The 24,888-nt window shown below is 41.9% G+C and overlaps 1 protein-coding gene across 2 annotated transcripts in view; it reads right to left on the bottom strand.

Annotated features, from left to right (window-relative positions):
• LOC149167743 (uncharacterized) overlaps window positions 1–24,888 on the bottom strand; it is a 293,220-nt gene that overhangs the window by 177,162 nt on the left and 91,170 nt on the right. For both annotated transcript variants that reach the window (XM_089433125.1, XM_089433124.1), the window contains exon 3: window positions 5,075–5,149. In XM_089433125.1, coding sequence (XP_089289251.1) covers window positions 5,075–5,149 — 75 coding nt within the window. The remainder of the gene's footprint in view (window positions 1–5,074; window positions 5,150–24,888) is intronic.

The raw sequence follows: 24,888 nt of genomic DNA on the forward strand, positions 1-24,888 counted from the left end.
TTTTCCAATTCCTGGTTTTGAGGTCAATCAGTTCGATGACCAGTGCAATTCTTATAACATCACTTCATTGTCCATTGTTCATTTTTAGTTTTGTTTGTCTTGACTCTAGACACTGATGACCTCAAACTTGAATCTTTGGCTTGTCAATCATTACTATTTTTGGGTTAGAATAATTTCAATTTACTATTCCAATCTTCAGACTTTAGTATTTGCTATTTTGCTTAGTACTAATCATATTCTAGAATAATGAATGATGAATTTAAATCAATATAGATTCTAGAATGATGAATGATGAATTTAAATCAATGTATACAATATTTTACTATTTCTATTTCATTGAAACATTTATGATGTATGAATAAATGTATTTCATTATTAAATTTGAATTTGAATTTCAATCATGTTTATAATATATATATATATATATAGACACACCCGTCGACATCCCCTCGGCCCCCTTGAATCCCCCTAAAATTTGGGGGTGCTCCTGCATGTCCCCTTTGTGCATCTCCTCATTCCCGCGTCCCCACATCCCGTAAACTTGATGGAACATTGCAAAAATTTACTTAGCTAATATTTTCCAATTTCCCCTTCAAAAAAAATTATTCAATTTCCCACAATATTTTGCCAATATATCGTAATATATTCAAAATTTTAAAAAATTGTGATTTTGCCTAACAATAATATCGTCAAGCTAAGAGGAACACAACATATCGCTATGTTGGCGATAAAGCACAAATATTTGCAACACTAATGAAAATTAAACAAGCATTAAACTTTGATATGGATCAAAAAGATCCATTCCACAATGGGAGTCTACATGTGTTTTTTAATATATACTTAAGTTAACTATTGTTAGTTTTTGTAGCATCGGATGTGTTCTAGCCACGAAACTTTGTGGAGAGGCTAAAATACATGTATTCTCCAAAACCCAGAAATCGTTTTTAGAAATTCCACCTAGAGACGACTTAATTAAAATAATTACTTTTTTTAATGGTGCCTAAGTCTAAACTTAGGAACACTGATTAATTAAAGGGTATTAATTAAGTCATGGTGAGAATTTTCTAGAAAAAGACATGGATCGATTTCTAGTTAATCTTAGCCTTCGATTATGTTTTAATCTTGGTCATTGAAGCCTCAACGAGAGATTATAAGAAGAAATTCGATGGGGGTTGGAGAACACAGTTGTGAGACAAGGAATTCGATTTTGCTGGGAAATCGAACTCCAGAGTAACAGCAGTCAGTTTTCGTAGGTGATTTAGTGAAGTCGAAGCAATGAGAGGGGAAGGGATAGTAAGGTCGGAAGGAAGTTTCTCCAGTCCGGTGAGTGCATAGCAGAGAGGTAGTGAGTGCCACAGCGAGGCAGCGTAGAGCAGAGAGGTAGTGAGTGCCACAGCGAGGCAGCGCAAAGCAGAGAGGTAGCGCGGACCAGAGAGGCAGTGCAAAGCTTTAGAGGGTGATCTATATTTTGTTGAGGAGAAATCGAAATTCAATGCCAGAAGCCGGAGTGGGAGCCTGGAGGCCAGGAAGATTGATTTTCCAGATAGAAGTTGATCAGTTAGCAAGAGAGACGTTGGTCTGAGTTGTGGGACGCAAATCTGTGTAGGCTAACGCAGAGGCAGCAAGGGGCAGCTCATCTTGAGCCAAGGTCAGTGTCAAATCACCGGTGGGAGTGAGATTTTTCTCACTAGATCTCTTGTCAGTTATTTCTCTGTATGGAAATCTAGATTTGAGCTTCCATAGATTTGTACTCATATTTACTACTGCATAATAAATAAAACCCTCAGTTGTTGCACCAGTTTTCCCAAGTTGGGTTTTTTCGGGGACATTGGTCCAAAAATAACAGTGTTATTTATGTGTGTGTGATTCTATTCTTCTAGCATTATTTTTCTTCCGCAGTATTGTATTTGTGAAGGTTGCAGTGTATTAGTTTTGATATTTACCATAGGATGCAGTAAATAATTTGTTCAAGTTATTTAACAAATAGAAGAAACTTAATCAGTTGTTGCAGTAGGATTCGGGGTTTCCGAATTTTCACATGGTATCAAAGCACAGATCGTAAGTCGGAGAGCTCAATAGAAGAAGGAAGGAGGAATTTCGAATCTCTGTAGAGGCAACAGTTCGAAACCCTCAAGAGGTAGCGCAATCCCCTGGGCCAAGAGGGTTAGTTTCTGAAGAAAAATTATTTCTCTACGAGAGTTGACAAAGAATAGATTTTCCAGATCAAAGGTTACCATAGGCAAAGGGAGCAGCAGCATTTTCCTTGTAGAGCTAATCTTCAGATGGGACGCAGTTATTTTGCAGCAGTTTGCTAGTGCAAAATAGCGTCAGGAGGAAGGAAGAGCACACTGAGGGAATTCTTTTCTTAGGGGACTTCTAGCCCAGAAGTTCAAATTTTCCTAGCAAAGCAATAGTAGTTGTGCGCAGATTTTCCCACTCCAACGGAGAGTGCAAAAAGCCAGTCAGCAACTGCACAGAGGAGAAGAGGAGGAATTCGACATTTTTTGCAAAGATGGCATCAACAAGGCTGAGAGATCAGGATCGGTTGGACAGAACCTCCAACTACGTGATCTGGAAGGCAAGAATTCCCTATCTTCTAGATGACTACGATCTCAAAGCTTATATCATTGGCATGGTAGTTGTACCTGCAGATGCAGATCTGCTTAAGGCCTACAAGAAGGAGATGGTGAAGGCAAAGAGGTTGATTCTCGATGGGGTTCGAGATCACGTGGTGTCTCACATAGCTCACAAAGATACTACCCGGCAGATGTGGGAAGCACTTGCTATGCTATATGAGGGATCTTTCGAGCAGCAGAAGATGTATCTTGAGAAGAAGTTGAAATGCACAAGGATGTAGAAAGGGGAGCGCGTATACCCCTTCCTTACTAGGCTTCAGGATATCCGAGACCCGCTGTCTGCAGTAGGGTCATCACCTTAATCTACTGAGTTGGTGCGGTTTGCTCTAAACAACATTTCCGAAGAGTGGCAAGTCTTCGTCTAGAGTATTCTAGGCAGAGAAAAGCTGTCAGACTAGGATCGTATGTGGAATGATCTGCAGCAGCAGGAGATGAGGCGAGATTTGGTGAAGACCACCATCACTGGCAGCAGCAGCAGCAGTCGAAGCAAGTAAAGGAAGAGGAGGATGTGGCCCTCACATCAAAGGGGCAACAGGAGCAACGCAAGAGGAAAATGTGGCCCTCACATCAAAGCGGCAGCAGGAGCAACGCAGGAGGAAGATGTGGCCCTCACATCAAAGGGGCAGCAGGAGCAACGCAGGAGGAAGAAGGACATTTCCAAGGTGAAATGCTTCAGATGTAGTGAGCTTGGCCACTACAGCACTCAATGTCCTCTCAAGAATAAGGACAAGGAGGAGGAGCACGATCAACAGGCTGCATCCATGGAGATTGACAGGTTGTCCTCTAGATTGGAGGAATATTTTGCCATGATCACCGAGATACCTCCAGGAGTGAGGTGGGGTGACTTGGTTTTGTAGCCCCAAAGAGCTACAGATGGGCGGGATTCTTGAGGGGGTCCACATCATGAATCAATACCTTGCTATGGGAGCCCAAAACGTGCAGTAGCGGGATGGATCAATGGCAACAGTTCCAGTCAAATGCCAAAGTGACAGATGCAGTAGCTAGTAGCGGTCAAACACTGGGCAGCACAGTGCAGAGATTGGCAGCAATGCAGATGGCACAGAACAGAGCCAGCAGCAGCACAGAGGCTTCAGTGACAGCGCAGAGTCTAGCAGCAGTCAGGACTTAGGTGACAGATGCATCATACTGACCAAAGTTGGTTCAATATTTTGGATGCTTTTCAGTTGCAGTTGCAGCAACAGCAAATGGAGAGGGAGTTGCAGTGCATATACAGTGTTGGCAGCAGTTCAGTAGGGCCAACAGCAACACAGATGCGACATTTATCAGAGTTGTGCATTAGTTGGTCGACAGTAGCAGCCAGACATCAGCAACGTGACCGGAGGTGATGTAGAGACAGGGTGTTGCTTTAGTGGGTTGCAGTGCTAGAACACATTCTTTGCTAAGAGGGAGTGTTAGTTTTTGTAGCATCGGATGTGTTCTATCCAAGAAACTTTGTGAAGAGGCTAGAATACATGTATTCTCCAAAACCCAGAAATCGTTTCTAGAAATTCCACATAGAGATGACTTAATTAAAATAATTAATCTTTTTTTAATGGTGCCTAAGTCTAAACTTAGGAGAACTGATTAATTAAAGGGTATTAATTAAGTCATGGTGAGAAACTTCTAGAAGAAGACATGGATCGATTTCTAGTTAATCATAACCATCGATTATGTTTTAATCTTGGTCGTTGAAGCCTCAAAGAGAGATTATAAGAAGAAATTCGATGGGGGTTGGAGAACACACTTGTGAGACAAGGAATTCAATTTTACTGGGAAATCGAACTCCAAAGTAGCAACAAACAGTTGCCGTAGGTGATTCAGTGAAGTCAAAGCAATGAGAGAGGGGCAGGGATAGTAAGGTCGAAAGGAAGTTTCTCCAGTCCGGTGAGTGCATAGTAGAGAGGCAGTGAGTGCCATAGAGAGGCAGCGCAGAGCTTCAGAGGGAGATCCGTATTTTGCTGAGGAGCAGTCAAAATTCAGTGCCAGAAGCTGGAGTGGGAGCCCGAAGGCCAGGAGGATCAATTTTCCAGATAGCAGCAAATCAATTAGCGATAGAGACGTTGATCCGAGTTGTGGGACACAGATCTGCATAGGCTGACCCAGAGCATTTACCGTAGGATGCAGTAAATAATTTGTTCAAGTTATTTAATAAATAGAAGAAACTTAATCAGTTGTTGCAGTAGGATTTGGGGTTTCTGAATTTTCACAACTATCATTAAGTACATTAACTAATGTAGAAAATTCTAAGCAAGGTTAGAGAGTCATCAATATTATTTCATGTTTTGTCTTAGAATTGCCAAACTATTAAAGAACATAATGATTTTCCAACATTAAACTCTAAAGCATACAAGCAAAAATATGGTTTTCTCTATTTCATTGCAAGCCTACTACATGCATCATAATCAGTTAAGTTATATTATCTTGGAAAATAAGCTTACCAAAGAATCTAGGCCAATCATTGTTGGCTCATTATCCAGCATGTTTTCATCCTCAACAAGTATGACATCTCCTACCTATCAATAAAAAAGTTAACCATGATGAGTTGTGTTGCCTCATTTTTCAGATTCCATATCCATATGGCAAACCAACACACTTCTAAAATATTACATCTAATAACATTATTATTATAATATATGCAAGAACCTAGATATAAGCATGCATGAACACACTAAGTTATATATATATATATATATATATATATATATATGAACCTACATATAAGCATGTTTAATACATGAAATTAAATGAATGCTTCTCTCTCTACACACACATCCAAGAACCTACATATAAGCACGCATGAATACATGAAATTAAATGATATGTCACACATACCTATGTGTGCAAAACAAATATCTCTAGGTCGCTGACTAGTTGGAATAGAAATTAGCTTTTGAGAGAATCAGTTAGGGTAAAAGGAGAGATATAAAAAGATAACAATTCCATGAGACATTACGCTATTGAACTGCAGTTACCACGTCATATGGAGAAGATTAAAAATGTTAATTTTGAAGCTAAAAGCGAGGCAATCATGAAACCATTTATTAGAGTAGTAACATGAAAATAATTATATCTTAGTGTTTGTAACTTTATATCAAGGGTTGCATTAAATGTGAAGTCACCATGTACTGTTACTATTAGTTATGTGATAGGTTAGTTACAAGGGGCCCAGTAGATATTGAGTACCGAATACATCAATAATTTGTTTGTCTTCTCCTAAAATTCAATATTACGTCATAGCTTGCATCAGCTTGAACCAAGAGTCCATGTTCATGGACGGTTACATCATAGTTCAGAATCTGCGGCAACTTACAAAAGCATGTGTAGGCCAACCGTTTAAAGAGGGAGAAGATCATAAGGATGACACAGAGGCAAGACTAAATTTATTTTCAAAGACTTTAAAAGGGATAGCTATTTTTATAAAATTTCGATCAATGTAGCAACTATTGTTTCGGGAATATATTAATGAGGGTACGCAAAGACGTTTGGTGGAAATATCGGGGAAAATATCAACAAGAATAAAGTTGGACTTCAAAACTCAAAAACATCAACAACCTGAAAAACTGAGAAAATATCGGAAATATTAGGAGACATCAAAGATATTTTCAACATTGCTTTCAATTATAGGGTATAAAATTAATTGAGTGTAAATAATGTCTAGGTGAAAATTTTAAAATCCTAAAGAGAAGACAACCTTTGAATGTTTGGTGGCGTCCATCATAACATATATCGAAGATCATTCTAATGATGATAATGAGCAGCAGCAACAACAATATTATGGGCATTCAAAGCAACATACTAGACAGATTGAGATGCCAAGGGGATTTAGCAGTCATATCATGAAGCAAGATACAGCACACACCAGCACTCAGAGAAAACCACGTTGCAGACACAGCATTTGTGCAAGAAAACAAACAGCAAACAAACTTATAAGAAACATCTCCTCACCCACAGATTAGACATTTCCATGGACTAGACATTCATCTAGATTCCACACAGAGGGAGACAATGCCCACGTGTGACTAGGGCACACAGCAAAACACCATCCATTAACCCAATTTAGACATCATTAATTGCATACCAAATGTTGTGGAGAAAACCCAGATTGAAATGTCTGCCAATTCTGACACTTGATGTAAAGTCACATATACAGTTGCCATTGATAAACATACATAACAAGGATCCAACGTTAAGTTATTCCAGCAAAACGTGACATTGTTTCTTGTTCGCAGCCATATTCACAGGAAAAGAGAAATTATATATGCACAACGCATGCATATGCCAATTAGGGTACCAGAGAAAGAGGCCAATAAATTTACAGGGATGAAGAAAGCCCGCAATGTACATTAATATCAGGTATTTTGGAAATGACTTTTGCGAAGCTGTTTGCACAGAATTTGTTGCTGGAAGATGTATTGCAGTGGTTGTCTCTACAACCAGACGTGAAGAATTAGACATGTTTTTGCAAAAAATGCAGAGATTTGTAGTTTGTTGGGGTATGTTGCAGATGTTGTTAAAGAGCAGAAGATGCAAGAAATTAGACTTTCAAGTTAGTTGTAGAAATCCTCGAATGATAAAGACACCAAATTGCAAACTGGAGACATCAATGTATCAGAGCTTTGTGAAACGTTGCAAACCACATTAGCCAAAACAAAGAACAAACTTGTACTTGCAAATGCAGGATCAAGAGAGTTTTTTGGGAAGAAATTACTGCTTATAAATACAAAAAGCATATGAGTACAGAAATAAGGGGCTTCCCTACCTAATTGCAATCACAGCTACAATGAGGTTAGAATAAGCCATTACAAAATCATTCTTAGAAGTTAGTATTACTTCTTAAAGCTGCACCTTAAGTGGTAAACCCATAAAACACAAGTGCTAACTTAGAGGAACTATTAGGGATTGTCCATTGTTACCATGACAACACCCTCACTCCCTTTAGGCCATCTATCATATGGCACAAGGGAGGTTTTCCTGGTAATGTGTGTGATAAATTTAGAATTAATATAAATGGGTGAACCAAGACAAGTGCCTATCCAAATTAGGGGACATGAAGTCAAAGGATCAAACTTGGGTTGTTTTCTTACAAGGACAAAACAGAGCTGAGATGAACAACCTACAGCCTGTAATATCCCCAATTTTGATTTTTCATTGGAGGGGATTAACGGTGTTTATTGGGAGGTGCTAAGCATAGCAAAATTTTGTAATTTGGGCATTGGAGACATTTTTGGTGCATGGGACTTAGGAGAAATGGAAAATTACAGCTCTAGTGGAATGTGGGGTCCACAAAAGAAGGAAATTTGATGCAATGGAGCAATTCGCACTTCTTGGAGGAGAGAGAGAGAAAAGGTGAGAACTAGTGGAGAGTGGGGGCCACCAAGGAGGAGAGGGCCAACAATTATAAATAGAGCATGGAGACTCTCATTTGGATATCTTTCGTCATTTTACAATTCAACACTAGTTCTCTTGTAATGTTCCTAATGGAAATTTGAACAGTAGATACCAGAAATAAACTTGAACAGCAAAATAAACGTAAATAGACACACAACCAGCAAATAATACACAAATAGATGTCGATAATATCATTAAGCCATTTTATTAATCAATTGAATAGAGTACATCAACATGAAGGAATAGTGGAACCTGCGCTTGCCAAGCAAGCGAAGCAAAACCTAGAAAAATATCTCTGACCCAACTAATGAATGGCTTTGGCAATGATGTAGATGGCTCGATGAGAAGATTGCTGCAAACCGGCTACGGCTTAACTGCTCTCCCCAAACTCCACTGAAGCACTGTGAGATTTCTGAGTGAAATATCCTTAAGGGTGTTTGGTTTTCGTCCAACACCCACTAGCACACCCGAGGGTTTTCGTCCTAGGGCTACCAATGAAGTAGAGAATCAGGTTATCAACCTCTCATACATGAAGTAATATCAAATCCAAGATGTCCTCTAATGGCCTCCTCCTCCTCTTTTATAAATCTGATGGACCCTTCTAGAACCTCCTATTTTATTATTATTTTAATCATGGAGCACTTTTCCCTTTTTTATTTCAATTAAAATATTTTTTTAATGTGGGAAAAGGGTAAATTGGCCACCATGCCTCCTCAGGTCACTAAAAAACACTTCTAACCATCCCGTCTTGTAGATCTTCTTGTTCTGGTTCCAACGAGCTATTACACGAAGGTGTTTTGCCAAGTACGCCTCCTGAAATGCCACCTAAAGCGTAAATTAATTGAGACAGGCCCATTAATAACTCTGTTTTTTGGAAGTTGTCGAAATGCAACAAAACGAAAGGCAAATTGTGCGGATGATGGAATATACCAAGCGAATGCCATCGAACCTCACAAAAACTCCTCAAAAACCCTCCAAAAGCCCCTGGACCCACTAAAGACGTCAACCTACACCTGTGACCTGTTTGCGCCCAACTCTGAAAGTCCATCGTATCCATGTCATAAGGAACACCAGAAAAAGGAACATTACAAATCCTCCTGCCCCAAGATTGCTTGCCCTCAAGCAATCCAAACCTGTGGACCAGTTTGGTGGTCCAATGTAACTAAGACCTAATTCCCAGATCCCATACAAATGGCATGCCTCTATGTCAAGTTTCAACCCTCCATGAATGGGCCCCTCAATGCCCAAACCCCAAACCAATCTCTGACTGAACTGGTCATCAACCAATCCTCCTAGATCCCAATGCCACCAAGAACAAGTATCAATGCTCCATGGCTCCTATTGTTTTATTACTCCAACCATGAGTGTTGCTCCATCCATCGCGTACAAACTCGTCGCCTCTCTCCAATCCAACCCTTGGCATAGACCAAGGTCAAACTCACCATGCTGATGCGGTGCTGAAATACTGATGAGTGGCCAGCCTACATCCTGTTGCCAACTGGAGAATGTAGTATCCCTCACATCTAAGGCTTCCTTCAGTGTGATGCTCTTGACTAAAAATGATACTCCATCAATAGGATACCAGTTCATGATCTCTCGCCAATCCAATGCATAGACACCTGCGTAAGAAACAAGTTGACTGAGCTTATACGGGTCCCTGCTCAACTCAAGATGCTCTATTTGGTCAATCAACAGGATCTGTCTAAGGAAACCTGCCCCTCGCTCTCTAATAGGAAAAGGCGGGCAAGATGTTCTACAAGCCTTGTCTATGTACTCCCGAAGAGGGATGCTCCCTGAAAGTACTTTAGCTCTACCAGCTGCCTATGCAAGTACCTGCACCTCATCAGTGGGTAGAGATGGATGCACCACCATCTCAAAAATATCCACCCTCATCTGGTTGAAAACTCCATGCTCCTCGAGTCTACCAAACTCTTGCAAAACTATCCCGTCAAACCCTCGCACCTCCTGAGGACATTTGTCTGCAAATATTGCCACCCAAATAGCCGTCTGTACATTTGCCTGCCCCTAATCAATGGCTGGGCCCAAGGATGGTTGCTCATCCCCCTCCATCATGGGCTCAACATGAACCTCTAACTGGCTCTCCCTAAAAGGCTCATCATGCATACTATGCAAATCATCCTCTTCAGCTGACTCATGCCCCACCATCTGCTGCTCATGATGAATCATCGTTGGTGACTCATCATCCTGAATGTATCCCATAGGGTCCACTAACTGCTCACCATACACACCCGAATATAAATCTGGCCTACTATCAACAATTGCACATGACTGCTCATGCTCCCCAGAGACATCCTCGTATGTCCCTACGAACTCATCCAAAGAAGAGTCCTCATCCTGAAAGACAGAAGGAATATCTTCCTGCTGTACCTCTACCATCTCCTCTGCATCTCTCAAGCATGAGTGGTCAGGTTCCCAAGATTCTTTGCAGATGAAAAAAAAGACCCTTCCTCCTCAACTCATTCTTATTGCATGGTTGGTCACCACCAATCCTCCGCAACTCTCCCTGGGTCAATCATCTCCTAAACAGACCAATGTTCCGTAGTTGCAGGAAGCTTCCCCCCCCGTTCCAAGGCCCGGAGCACGTCCCGTGCGGATGCATCCAGGAAGCGTCCCCGGAAGCGCGCTTCTGGCTGTTTTGGACGCTTCCTGGATGCTTCCTAGACTCTTCCTGGACGCTTCCTGGATGCTTCCTAGACTCTTCCTGGACGCTTCCTGGACGCTTCCGCCTGTTTGGGATGTTTGTTTTGAGTATAAATGCAAAAAAATAAAAAATAAATAAATATATATATATAGCAGACGCTTCGCTTCCTATATTTTTGGAAAATGACACTTCCGTGTCCCCGCTTCCAAAAAACGTCCCCGCTTCGTGCAACATTGCAATGTTCTGCTCAACCAGCCTTTCGGCTAGTTCAAAAGAAACAAGTGAGACCAATTGTTCTCTCCTCCAAATGGCCAACAACTTAGACTGTAACTTCTTGCAGATGGCGTCACAATCTCACATAACTGAAGACAAGATGGACTGTGTGTGTGTTTTGACCGTGTCTGGATGATGTTCCTTAATGCTGAAAAATTGTTGGAACATTTGAAAAATCAGATCATCACACTCTAGATCAAACATGATGTCATAGGTTCAAAGTTTGGCCATATCTTCCAAAATCTGAAGTTTTTTCCCAAAGGTAATACCCTCAGTGTTATCCAAGTCTTGAAAGGTATCTACTATCAATCTGAAAACTCTCCTCATAACACCATTGTTGTAAGGAGGTATAGGTGCGGTCAACCTCATAATGTTACTGAGACAGGATGTAACTAGAAGTTTGACCCCTTCACAAGGTTCCTCCAAGAAATTGTGTTGTATGAGAGCAAGCATAGCTGGTTTTAGAGCCCAAATTAGTTTCTTCCCCTCTAACCAGTTCACTTCGGAAAGGAGTGCATCCAGTTCATCTAATTTGAAAAGAACTTTCCATGTGACCCTCAAGTGCTTCAAATTTGTTCCAAGTACAAAAATTTATGTCCTAATTCTTGCCCCTTCTGTAATTATTTTGGCGGTTTTTGCTAGAGAAGGGTGTGGATCCCTTTGGAGAATGGTTTGTTGTTCTATGTGGGATTTTGGTACAATGTTGCATTATGGTTCCAAGGGTCATTGTTTATGTTTCCAATCTATTTAGGAGCTTTTTGAGTTTCTCCATGGGTTTAGCCAAGGAGCATAATGAGACCATTATTCTCTGAGTTTGTTGAACTTCTTAGTGAGGTGTTTTGGCAATCAGTTTCATGACAAACTGATGTAGGTTTCTTTCAGCCACTTATAACAAATTTAAATGTGATTGTGCCAAGTATTAAGGACAGAATATCTTGAGAACAACTTGTATTTAATCTGGAATATAAAAGAGGGATAAATACATACCTCTAAAATACATGCACTAATAATAACAGTGGTATGGGAATAGAAAATACCAGCAACTGTTGGAAGAAATAATGGTTGTAAGCTCACTTCCAGTGATATGAGGAAATCGTAACCCCTATATGCCTGAGTTTATTTGAACTTTAAGCACAGATGCAACCACATATTGTTTTGCTAGAATGACTTCAGAAATGAATATTCAAGTTTCTTGCCTTCCTTTACTCCATACGCATTGTTGTTCTATCCTCAATGATGTTGATTTGGGGTAGCATCGGATGTGCTTTAGCCACAAAATTTGGTGGAGAGGTTGGGGCACATGAGATCTCCAATACCCAGAAAGGGTTTGGGCAGATTATAAACAGATCATGAGATATTAAAATAATTAATATTTTTAATGGAGTCCCTAAGTCTAAACTTAGGGAAAATAAAATATTAATGTGTATTAATATGAATCTGTTTTAGAATGGTCCAAAAGACATGGATCAAGCCAGATCTAATCTTAGCCGTTGATTAGGGACTTAATCTTGGCCGTTGAGATGTCAACAAGAAAATTATAAGAGGAGGCTTGAGGGTCACTTGGACAGTACACCAGATGATCAGTCATTCTAGCGAGGTTTGCTAAGAGAGATAGAATCAGTGATTGGGAGAGCAGCTGAGGGGCATTGAGTACAGAGAAATAGAGAAGGCAGAGATTGTGCCAGGAGAGCAGCTGAGGGGCATTGAGTACAGAGAAACAGAGAAGGCAGAGATTGTACCGAGAGAGCAACGCAGCAACCAAGGAGGGTGACGCAGAGCCAGCAAGGGCTCATGCAGCGCCATGCAAAGGCAGCCAAGTGTTGCGTGGAGCACCAAAGGGGCCAGGGCAGCTGACGCAGAGGCTCCCAGAGTTGACGCAGGGCCTCCTGGTGCTGACGCGGGCCTAGAAAGGCTGACGCAGGGCCAGCGTGAGACAGAGAGGGGCTGACGCAGTCTAGTTTGGGCAGACGCTGGGGTTGCAAAGCAGTTTTGTGCTAAGGAGCTGCCGGAAGGGTTTTTCAGGGATTCAGCCAGGAGATTTCTCTCAAACTGTGAGGTATAGCTACTAAGGAAATTCTCTGTTGGGTAGGCCAGTTTTGGCACCCAGATTGTATTCTGATATTGCTTAATAAGAAAACCCTCAGATAGCTGCACCGGCTTTCTCGCATTGGGTTTTTCTGGGGACATTGGTCCAAAAATAATGGTGTCATGTGGTGTGTTTGTTCTTGTTTCTTTTAGTTGCTGATTTGTAATATGTTGAGCTATGCACTGGTGTTTATTTTCAGTGTTTACTTTGTAAATAACTTGTTAAAGAAAAATAACAAGTAGGTAGGAATAAATCAGAAAAAGTGCATGAAGGATTTCTAAACTAAGTAAATTTAGAAACTTCAACAAATGCATGCTACAGGTGGGTGCAATGAATATACTAGCAACCAATAGTTGACCTTTTTGCCTTAGTGATCTCTGAAATGCATCCTCTGTTCAAGCGCACAATGCTACAACATACTCTGACAATTATACAATGTAACTAACTTCATATCTTTATTCCAAGTTCCTTATGCACTCATGAGCAAGCACAATGTGCACAGGTAAGCATTTCGAAGGATACAGAGAGTATTTTGGTGTATTTTGTCTGGTTCTCAAGCGTTGTAACAGGTAAAGCAAGTTAAAAGTCTGCTCCAGTAACAAAATTTGCAGTGGCTTGTGAATATAAGTTTGGCATCATTGTTAATGCATTTGTCACTTTTGCACAGGTAGCCACAATCGCACAACAGCGAAAATGCATCATGCTACCAATATATTGATTCTTTGACCATTGCGCTCCTCTTAGCTATATGACATTGTTTATTTCACGAGCCAACAGATATGCATTTACACAAATCGAAATGTCACCTTCAAACGAAAATTCTCGGAGAGTAGTTTGACTCTTTTGCCAGTGCCGCCAGTCACCAATTCTCATTCTACCGTCAACACATGCAAGTCAATATAGATAACTTGGACCATTTAACCTCTGCTACTACTTCCTCAACCTGCATGCACAGTCTCTTTCATAAATTTAATTAGTCAGTTCTGGTTTATTGCTCATCACGCCGCTGAGAAATTCTGCCCAAAATGGTGCTCTCAGCGCTGTGTGTAAAAATGCCAGCGATGCATGCGGCTATATAAACCATTCAACGATGACAACAGGAGGCATCTCACAATAGCAGTTCTACCCACTCGGTCATTAGCCTACCAACACCAAGTCGACGCTGAATTACGTGAGTAATCGGATAAGTCCACAGATTTGCTCCGCACATTGTATGCACGATCTGATATGTCGTCGTATTCCTTGCACAAGTTTTCATGAACCTCAACGCTGGGAACAATCATTTCATAATCCTTGAATCGGTTAAATAATTTTAACAAATAACTTGGATACGATGTACACAGATCGAGTTTGGCCTCCTCCACTGCTAAATTACGACCCACTTACTTGCTCGGATGGTTTGGTAAATCGACCTTGCAACTTGAGAGATACAGAGAATTCCATCCAGCATTCAAACCACAAATTCGATCTCCTTCAAATATGAATTCAGCTTGTCAAGTAATATGATTCTCAGCCTGCAGAGAGAATAGATTTCGGCCTTAGGGATATATTTCGCTTTGGTTACTAAATGTGAAAATTTATGAATCTAACACATCAAAAACCCCTACTGCAATTACTGGTTTACAATCTCCTACTTGTTCTGTTGAGTTTTGGTATGTTCTATGCAAGAGCAATTTTTTTAAATTTTCATAGTTAGCAATCACATCAGCATTAAAGTAAACTGCAGATAGAACATAAATATAAATCGCAGAAGACAAGACAAGACAAGAGGACACAAGATGTAGCGCCAGCTAGGGACAAACCCCAATGTGGGGAAACCCTTGATCAATTCTTCTTTTATATTCTTCAAAGTTTAGCAGAGAAAGTGAGAGAGATAGTACATTTACAATACAAGTCCATACTTGACTTTTGATATCGCATGAGATCAGTTGAAGACATATTGCTTCAACTGATTCTCTAAGGTGACTCGTTCACCTATCATAGTGTTGCATCTCGTCTATTTGCTGCACATTACCATGTGACACCTTGCTATACTATCACATGTGTTGAACCTTGATGACTGAGCTGCACTCATCTTCATGCTGCTCATCATGTTGCATCTTCCATGGTCTTATCCATCATCAAGCTGCCCATGCTCATGATCTCATTCATCATCATGTTGCCCATGCTCATATCATCATGCATCATTATGCTGCTCTGAGTTTCTCCGAGACTATGAGATCACATCTATGTATGATCAATTACAGTCATGATCAAGACTATGATCATTATCACTCTTCCTTGAAGTATGATGAGACTGCCTCATGTTGTGATGATATAGTCTCCTTCTTTATGTATGTCGAGAATCTCTGTTATGATGGAAACTTCTTCCATGGCTCTGCAATACATCTTGTTGAGGCTACTACAGGTATGTCATAGTGAAGGTAGATCACACGCTGACTTATCTTTTCTATCCATCTGAGGGCATCATCTTTTATTACAGGTATGTCGAGAGGAGGCTGGAGGCTGATCTGGATTTTGCTGCTCCTTATATTCGAGGACGCAACTAAACCCTAGATTTATCCCATATAGAAATGTGATCCATTTTCTTTACGGCTTCATCGTTACCCTTACTGCGGCTTCATTTCTATGACTGTGGCTTCATCGTTACCCTTACTGCAACTTCATTACTAAGACTGTGGCTTTTACAACCTTGACTGCGGCTCCACTACAATTTCATTCCCTTGACGGTGTGATCATTATAGTGGACAGAGTTCCGACATTCATCCTGTAACTGCTCTTCAAATACATCATAAGTATCTGAGTTCTTTATACAGTAGACACGGTAATTTTATTTCAAAGGCATCCGAGATCCTAAACCTCATTGCAAAGATGTCTGAATTGTATACATATGAATGTCTCCATGACGGCGCATAGGGTGTCTTCATTGACTATGTATAAATGTTTCCATGAACAGCGTATAAGGTCTAGCATATAAGGTCTTTGTTTGCATCCTCATAAGCCTGCGGTTTACTGCGACTAGGGCATCACAGCGGTTAGGGCATCATAGTAGTTAGGGCATCATCTTTGGTTCAGCGTATCTTCATTGTGTCTCTCCTTCACCAAAAAACCAAGACGTGGAGAGGAGATCACATGAAGAGTATGTCTAAATGACTTCAAGTCCTTTTCTATTTATACTAAAACGTAGATGATGAATAGGCATGTCTACTGGGCTTTTGAGCCTACTCAAGTTGCAGGTCAGCTTGATAATAATTCCATAATCAAAATAAATTCATATCTCCATAAATACTTATCGAAATCAGATGATCTTTAGATCAATCCTACACCTCTCGACGAGAGGGATCCAATAAAAATATCAGCGGCCATAAATAAGCTGACCCACATGGAGTTTGGCCTAGTTGCCAATTTTAACACTCCCTCTCAACTAGGGAGAACTCCATCTATTGATTCATATGTCGGTTGTACTATCTCTGCCATCAGTGCCCTACACTGCTCTACTCAGCTCTGCTTAGCTCTACTGGCTCAGCTCTGTTGGCTCTACTTTGCTCTGCTCAACTCTGCTAGCTCTGCTCAGCTCTTCTCTGCTCTGCTCAGCTCTGTTGGCTCTGCTTTGCTGAACTATGAAGAAGAAGAATTGATCAAGAACGTCTCATACCATTCTCCACTGACCCGAAGTCAGTCTTAGAGTGCGTACCACTGGTCCCAGACCAGTCTCAATCGACCCAAAGTCAGCGTCATAGTGGGTACCACTCCTACTACTGGTCCCAGACCAGTATCATCAGTCTCAGAGAGTGTACCACTGGTCCCAAACCAGTCTCAACTGACCCGAAGTCAACGTCATACTATGTACCACTCTCACTGGTCCCAAACCAGTCCTCCACTGACTTGAAGTCAGTCTCAGAGTATGTACCACTGGTCCCAGACCAGTCTCAGTCGACCTGAAGTCAGCGTCATAGTGGGTACAACTCCTACCACTGGTCCCAGACCAATATCATCGATCCCAGATCAATGAAGGTCATCCTAACATAGGGAGTACGGTAGATACAGCGATGCGTCCATCGGTAATACTATGGTCCCTATCCTCATTTCCCTGCTCATTGATCAGATGAGAGGTACTTCCCATGAGTCCCAGACTGCATGGGTAGGATGCCTCGATAGGAGAACTTAATCAATCTCGTCCTCACAGGAGAACTAATCATCCTGCTACAATTGTCATGGAGAACACATCATCCAGACCTCACAGGAGAACTAATCATCCTACTACATTTTGTCATGGAGAACACATCATCCAGACCTCACAGGAGAACTAATCATCTTGCTACACGAGAGTGAATCATCTTGTCCACAGAAGAGCGAATCATCTTGTCCACAGGAGAGCAAATCATCCTGTCTCACAAGAGAGCGAATCATCTTGTCCCAATACGCACCACTAGGGGAGGGTGAGTCACCCTGTGGTCGTATGTTGCTCTAGTAAGAATCGCAAGCCCCCAGAGCTCCCAAAGCTCAATGTATGCAACATGCAAGACCCTTTTACAAGGGTCTCTCAACAACTCCAAGTTGTACGGGAAAATCACAAATTTGATCTTTCCCTGGGACTTTGTCAAAATGTCAGTGACCTATACATTAGTCTCAATGCGATGGAGCCTCCTTGCTCATCGACTTACCATATCCCAGATAAGGCAGCATCTGATGTTTATTTATTGGAGCAATTATCGAATATAGGATTCCTCTATAATCGAATCCCACCTCTGGTTGTCACAGAGAATCACAGTGGTATTCATCATGTGTACAAACAGCTCACTGAAGAGCTTCTGCAACCAGACTGCCTCACAGGAGGCCATGCTAGCAGCAATGTATTCTGCCTTGGCGGTGCTCAGAGCCACCGACTTCTGCTTCCTGCTCATCTAGGATATCGAGGCAGATTCCAAAGAGAACCAGCACTGAGAAGTGCTCTCCACACTGCCTGCTTGCTCAACATTCGAATAATCATGCAGTTTCATATTTTCGACAGTGTATCTCAATCCATTAGAGATTGTGCCCCAAAGACATCTCAGAAGATTCTTGGCATCAATCCAGTGAGGCTCAACCAAATATGAGCTCACCATGCTCACTGCAAAATATATGGAGGTTCACCAAGAACATCAACGCGAATGAGTTTATGAACCTCAGAGGCTTTTCTCAAATCTAGTCTGACATCACTACCATATAACTTCTTGAAGGTTAAGATCCTCGAGGTAGTCACAGGCTTGCAGTTTATTTTTCCACCTACGGAATCCAACTCCCTCTGTCTCCTACAAATGAGAGGGTCTGCACTTGTCAGACATAAGTGCCAGTATGAGAGGTCTATCATCCACAACCTTCGAGTAATGGTTTGGATCGATTTCACTCCTAGTGAATCTCAGCTTCATCAAACAGTTGTTGATCCTTTAATACTATGCCCAGGGTGATTTGCTTCAAGCCATAGAGGGCTTTCTACCCCCTGCATACATGAGATTCCTGATCATGAATCTCAAACTTCTGTGGACCTGTGGCATGAGGGGAATGGTCCCCTTATAAGATTTTCCTTCGGTACATCTCAGACATGTACCTTCATGCTCTTTTTGAATTCAGGCATCCCTGTCACCATCTAACTCACAGACCTCCGATGCCGTGTCATTGGACATGGTTCCCAGTGGACTTCCTGCGACTTGATACAACCCTGAACTCAAAAACATCTTTGAAAAATCTATTTTAAAGAACATACCTTTCCGTCGATGAGTGCCACCCTGTAACCTTTGACTTCCATTGCTGACATGGACACTAGGTTCTTCTTGCGATCAGGTACATAAAAGAGATTTTGTAAATGAATTGAGTTACCCTCATTCAATTGAGCGGTAGCATTCCCTGCACCCTTTTCGGGATAGGTGGTAACGGCTCCAAGTATAATCCCTTGATTATCTATTCGATGAAGTGCCTGGGGTTCCTTGCTTTCTTTGAAGAGTCGACCATTTCTCCTTGATGAACTATATTACATGTCATTCCCTTGACCCTGGAATGATTTGTTTATCTTCATCAAGAGAAGTGTCTCTGTCATTCAGACACTCCTTCACATAATGACCAAACTTATTGTAATCAAGGCATCTATCTTTCCTTCCACCCTTAGATCCGAACTTCCCAATGAAGTGATCTTTAGGTAGGCCATCAGAACCTTCCGCTGCACCATTCTAATAATATTCTCTGCTTCGACTTCACCCTGGATGAATTATGAGGAACCCATTGATCCTTTTGTCTTATCCCAATTGTCTTTGGTGATTGCTCTTTTACTCTTGCTTGGGCATTGTCTTCACCTTAGCTCTGATACCATGTTGAGTTTGGTATGTTCTATGCTAGAGCAATTTATTTAAATTTTCATAGTTAGCAATCACATCAGCATTAAAGTAAACTGCAGATAGAACATAAATATAAATCACAGAAGACAAGCCAAGACAAGAGGACACAAGATGTGGCGCCAGCCAGGGACAAACCCCAATGTGGGGAAACCCTTGATCAATTCTTCTTTTTATGTTCTTCAAAGTTTAGCAGAGAAAGTGAGAGAGATAGTACATTTACAATACAAGTCCATACTTGACTTTTGATATCGCATGAGATCAGTTGAAGACATATTGCTTCAACTGATTCTCTAAAGTGACTCGTTCACCTATCAGAGTGTTGCATCTCATCTATTTGCTGCACATTACCGTGTGACACCTTGTTGTACTATCACATGTGTTGAACCTTGATGACTGAGTTGCTCTCATCTTCATGTTGCTCATCATGCTACATCTTCCATGGTCTTATCCATCATCACGCTGCCCATGCTCATGATCTCATTCATCATCATGCTACCCATGCTCATATCATCATGCATCATTATGTTGCTCTGAGTTTCTCCGAGACTGTGAGATCACATCTATGTATGATCAATTACAGTCATGATCAAGACTATGATCATTATCACTCTTCCTTGAAGTATGATGAGATTGCCTCATGTTGTGATGATATAGTCTCCTTCTTTATGGATGTCGAGAATCTCTGTTATGATGGAAACTTCTTCCATGGCTCTGCAATACATCTTGTTGAGGCTACTACAAGTATGTCATAGTGAAGTTAGATCACACACTGACTTATCTTTTCTATCCATCCAAGGGCATCATCTTTAATTACAGGTATGTCGAGAGGAGGCTGGAGGCTTATCTGGATTTTGTTGCTCCTTATATTCAAGGAAGCAACTAAACCCTAGATTTATCCCATATAGAAATGTGGATCCGCTTTCTTTATGGTTTCATCGTGACCCTTACTGTGGCTTCATCGTTACCCTTACTGCGATTTCATTACTATGATTGCGGCTTTGACAACCTTGACTGCGGCTCCACTGCAGTTTCATTCCCTTGACAATGTGATCATTATAGTGGACAGAGTTCCAACATTCATCCTGTAACTGCTCTTCAAAAACATCATAAGTATCCAAGTTCTTTATACAGTAGACACAGTAATTTCATTTCAGAGGCATCCGAGATCCTAAACCTCATTGCAAGATGTCTGAATTGTATACGTATGAATGTCTCCATGACAGCGCATAGGGTGTCTTCATTGACTATGTATAAATGTTTCCATGAACAGCGTATAAGGTCTCTGTTTGCATCCTCATAAGCTTGTGGCTTACTGTGGCTAGGGCATCACAGCGGTTAGAGCATCATCGCAGTTAGGGCATCATCTTTAGTTCAGCGTATCTTCATTGTGTCTCTCCTTCACCAAAAACCCAAGACGTGGAGAGGAGATCACATGAACAGTATGTCTAAATGACTTCAAGTCCTCTTCTATTTATACTAAAACGTAGATGATGAATAGGCATGTCTATTGGGCTTCTGAGCCTACTCAAGTTGCAGGTCGGCTTGATAATAATTCCATAATCAAAATAAATTCATATCTCCATAAATACTTATCGAAATCGGATGATCTTTAAATCAATCCTACACCTCTCGACGAGAGGGATCCAATAAAAATATCAGCTACCATAAATAAGCTGACCCACATGGAGTTTGGCCCTAGTTGCCAATTTTAACATGTTCTTTACATTAACAAGTTATTTAATTGCATAAAGTAAACACTATTGCAGCCTTCACAAATATACAGATCATGCACTGAAATAACTTGAGATAATAACACAAGGGACACCATTATTTTTGGACGATCGTCCCCGGAAAAACCCAATTCGGGAAAACCAGTGCATCATATAGAGGGTTTGTATTATTAAGCAGATTTCGTGAATACAACTAGGGTGCCAGAAATGGCTCACCCAACAGAGAATATCCTTGGCAGTAGTACCTCTATCTGGAGACAGATATTCCAGCAAATCAGCAAGCGGATGATCAAACCCCACAACAACTCTAGGTGTTCCGTATGTTGGATAGCGAAAGATGCTCCAAGCACTGCTCTGGAACTGTGTTCCTCCAGGAGCCGTGTCACCCTCTTCCTCCTCAAAATCTATTGATCTGCTCCCAGTCTGCGTCACAGAATCTCCCCAGCACTGCCTCTGAGACCTAGCATCAACCTCTGCAGCTTTTGCGTCTCACTGTGTCAACCCTTCGCGTCTTTTGCATCAACTTTACAGCATCTGCATCAGCCCTTCTAGGGCCTGCACTGTCTCTCCCGGCACTGCGCTACCTCTCTGCTATGTATTCTTTAGCCTCAAATGAAAATCCCTTGCTGAACTGCCCCTCACTGCAACTCTGATCACTAACTCGATTTCCTCAACAAACCTCACCCTAGAAAATTGAATTCTTTGATCACTTGGTGTATCTCCAACTGACCCTCAAGCCTCCTCTTATACTTTTCCTGTTGATAAATCAACAGCCGAGATTAAGTCCCTAATCAATGGCTAAGACTAGAACTAGTTTGATCCTGATCACTTAGAAATTTCTCACCCATATTTTATTAATACACATTAATATTTTTATTTTCCTATGTTTAGACTTAGGGACCCATTAAAAATATTAATCATTTTAATAACTCCTCATCCGGGTGGAATTTCTCCAAACGATTTCTGGGTCTTGGAGATCTCATGTGCCTTAACCTCTCCACCAATTTTCAAGGCTAGATCACATCCGATGCTACCCAAAATCAACACTCCCTCTTAGCGAGGAATGTGCTTTAGCAATGCTTTATCATAGAAGCATCACACTGATCCTCCGCATCAGTCCTCCGTGTTGATGCTTGGCCTGCTGCCCCACATCCACTGCATTGTTGCTTCCTGCATTGTTGCCTATGACACTGTCACTGCCACTGCTACATCTGTACTACAGCTCCCTCTCAACATGTTGCATCATGTTGCCCATAGCACTTCCACTGCTAACTGCTGCACTACAACTCAGTTACCGAGAAGTAAGAAACTGAGAACTCATCCAAACACTAACATCCTGGTCAATGTGGATGCCTCGTGATCCTGAAGCTACCTCTGCTGCTAATATGTGTTGACCCTCTGTTGCTACTACGCTGCTACAAACTGCTTTAAGCCTCTCGCACTGCTACAACATCCACTGCATTGCCTCACACTTTGGCACTCTAGCAATGCCATTGTCGCTCCATCACACCTCGCTCCAACTGACACCTCTCATTTTTCTATTGTCGTTAATGGCTCCCGTACCCATATGTGATCCAAGAGTTTGGGCACCTCAAGGATCCTGGCTGCCTTCTGTAGTCCTCTCGACTACAGCTCCAAGTCTCCCCACCTCTTCTCTAGAGGCGCATGAGCACTCATGGCACAATTGTCATTAGTCTGACATCCTTCTCCGCCTTTGTTGGAGCAGCCTTTGAGTCGGAAGCTTCTCCCTTGCCTTTCTTCCTGGGGCACTAAGAGGCATAATGTCCCAACTCCCCACAGTTGAAGCACTTGACCTTGAAGATGTCTTTATTCTTCCTTTTCTGTAGCCCCTGCTGTCTCACTGGTGCGAGAGCTACATCCTCCTCCTCCTCCTCCTTGATTCAAACTCCCTTACTACTACTCCCCGCTTTGGTCAATCTCCTGAGCTCTTCTTGTCAAAGAGCTACCCACATCTTCTCCCAACTGGGGAAAGTTGCTCTGCCACAAAATGTTTTGGACAAACGTCTCCCACTCCTCGGATACTGCATTCACGGCAGTCCTGACTAAGAAACCTGGATCTAAAGTAGACCCCACGAAAGTAAGCTAGTCGCGAATCCCCTGCAACCTGAGAAGGGAGGGATCTATCTCCTCTCTTTTCTGCATCTGATATGACCTCAATTGATTCTCCAATAACATCTTCCGCTGCACGAAAGAGCCCTGGTATAAGGTGGTCAGGGTGTCCCACATCTCCTTTGTTGTCTTTTTTCTTAGCAATATGTGGTATGACATGATCCTTGACCCCGTCTAGGATCATGCATTTTGCCTTCCCCTGGGCCTCCTCATACTTCTCAACTGCATCAGCGTCAACTCGGACAACTACTACTTTCAAGGCATAGTCCTTGATGTGATGTTTATCCAAGATTGCCAGGATCCTAGCCTTCCAGATGACAAAATTGGAAGCCCCGTCCAATCTATCCTGATCCCTCAATCCGTTCACTGCCATCTCTGCTCCTCTTCTCTAAACTCCCTCTGAGTCCTGATTTCCCTCTCAGAAATCCTCCGGCCAATCATCGAATCACTCCTCTCCAATCCTCCTTTGCTGCTGCAACCTGGATCTAGATTTCTTGGCTAGAAATCTGTAGAGGTAGTGCTTCCCTCTACCTTGGTTCAGTCTCCTTAGACATTGTTCTGCACCGACAAAAACAATGTCAAACCAGCCAAAAATCAAAATCTGCACAGCTCCCTTAGCCCCGGCAACTCGAAGAATCTGAGCCCTTCAAGCTCTATGCAATCTCTGCGTGGGCTGAATTTGCTCCTCTCAGTCAACTTTGTCAATCATCCCTGGCTCAAAACAATGACATGGCTCTGCATGAGCCTGATCTGCCCTCCTTTGCCTCTGCACTAGCCCTGATGGCTGACGCAGCTACTACATGGGCTCCTCCCAGCCTACTGTGTCTTCCTTTCCCGGCTCGGAATGCTGACGCAGTCCTCCCAGCCTACTGTGTCTTCCTTTCCCGGCTCGGAATGCTGACGCAGTCCTCCCAGCCTACTGTGACTTCCTTTCCCGGCTCGGAATGCTGACGCAGGGACTATGTGAGCCTCTGCGTCACTCTCTGCATTGCGTCACTCCTCTTGCCTCTTCAGCTCTTGAACAGTGTTGTCTCTTGGGACATCTACTTCTCTGCTGCAAAGTCTAAGATTTCTCAACTGTTGTCTTCAGTCGCCTATGATCTGCAATCGCTCTGATACCATGTGAAAATACCTTAATCTAACACATCAGAAACCCCTACTGCAATTACTGGTTTACAATCTCATACTTGTTCTTTACATTAACAAGTTATTTAATTGCATAAACATCGAAGTAAACACTACTGCAGCCTTCACAAATATACAGATCATGCATTGAAATAAATTGAGACAATAACACAAGGGATACCGTTATTTTTGGACAATTGTCCTCGAAAAAACCTAATTCCGGAAAACCAGTGCAGCATATAGAGGGTTTATATCATTAAGCAGATTTCGTGAATACAACTAGGGTACCAGAAATGGCTCACCCAACAAAGAATATCCTTGGCAGTAGTACCTCTATCTGGAGACAGATATTCCAGCAAATCAGTGAGTGGATGATCAAACCCCACGCCGACTCTGGTTGTTCCCTATGCTGGACAGTGAAAGCTACTCCAAGCACTGCTCTGGAACTGCGTCACTCCTCCAAGAGCTATGTCACCCTCTCCCGGCACAG

Source organism: Pinus tabuliformis, chromosome 5_1, assembly GCF_031772625.1.
Source record: "Pinus tabuliformis cultivar Carrire ecotype Pingquan chromosome 5_1, CPIR1, whole genome shotgun sequence".
Taxonomy (NCBI): Eukaryota; Viridiplantae; Streptophyta; class Pinopsida; order Pinales; family Pinaceae; genus Pinus; species Pinus tabuliformis.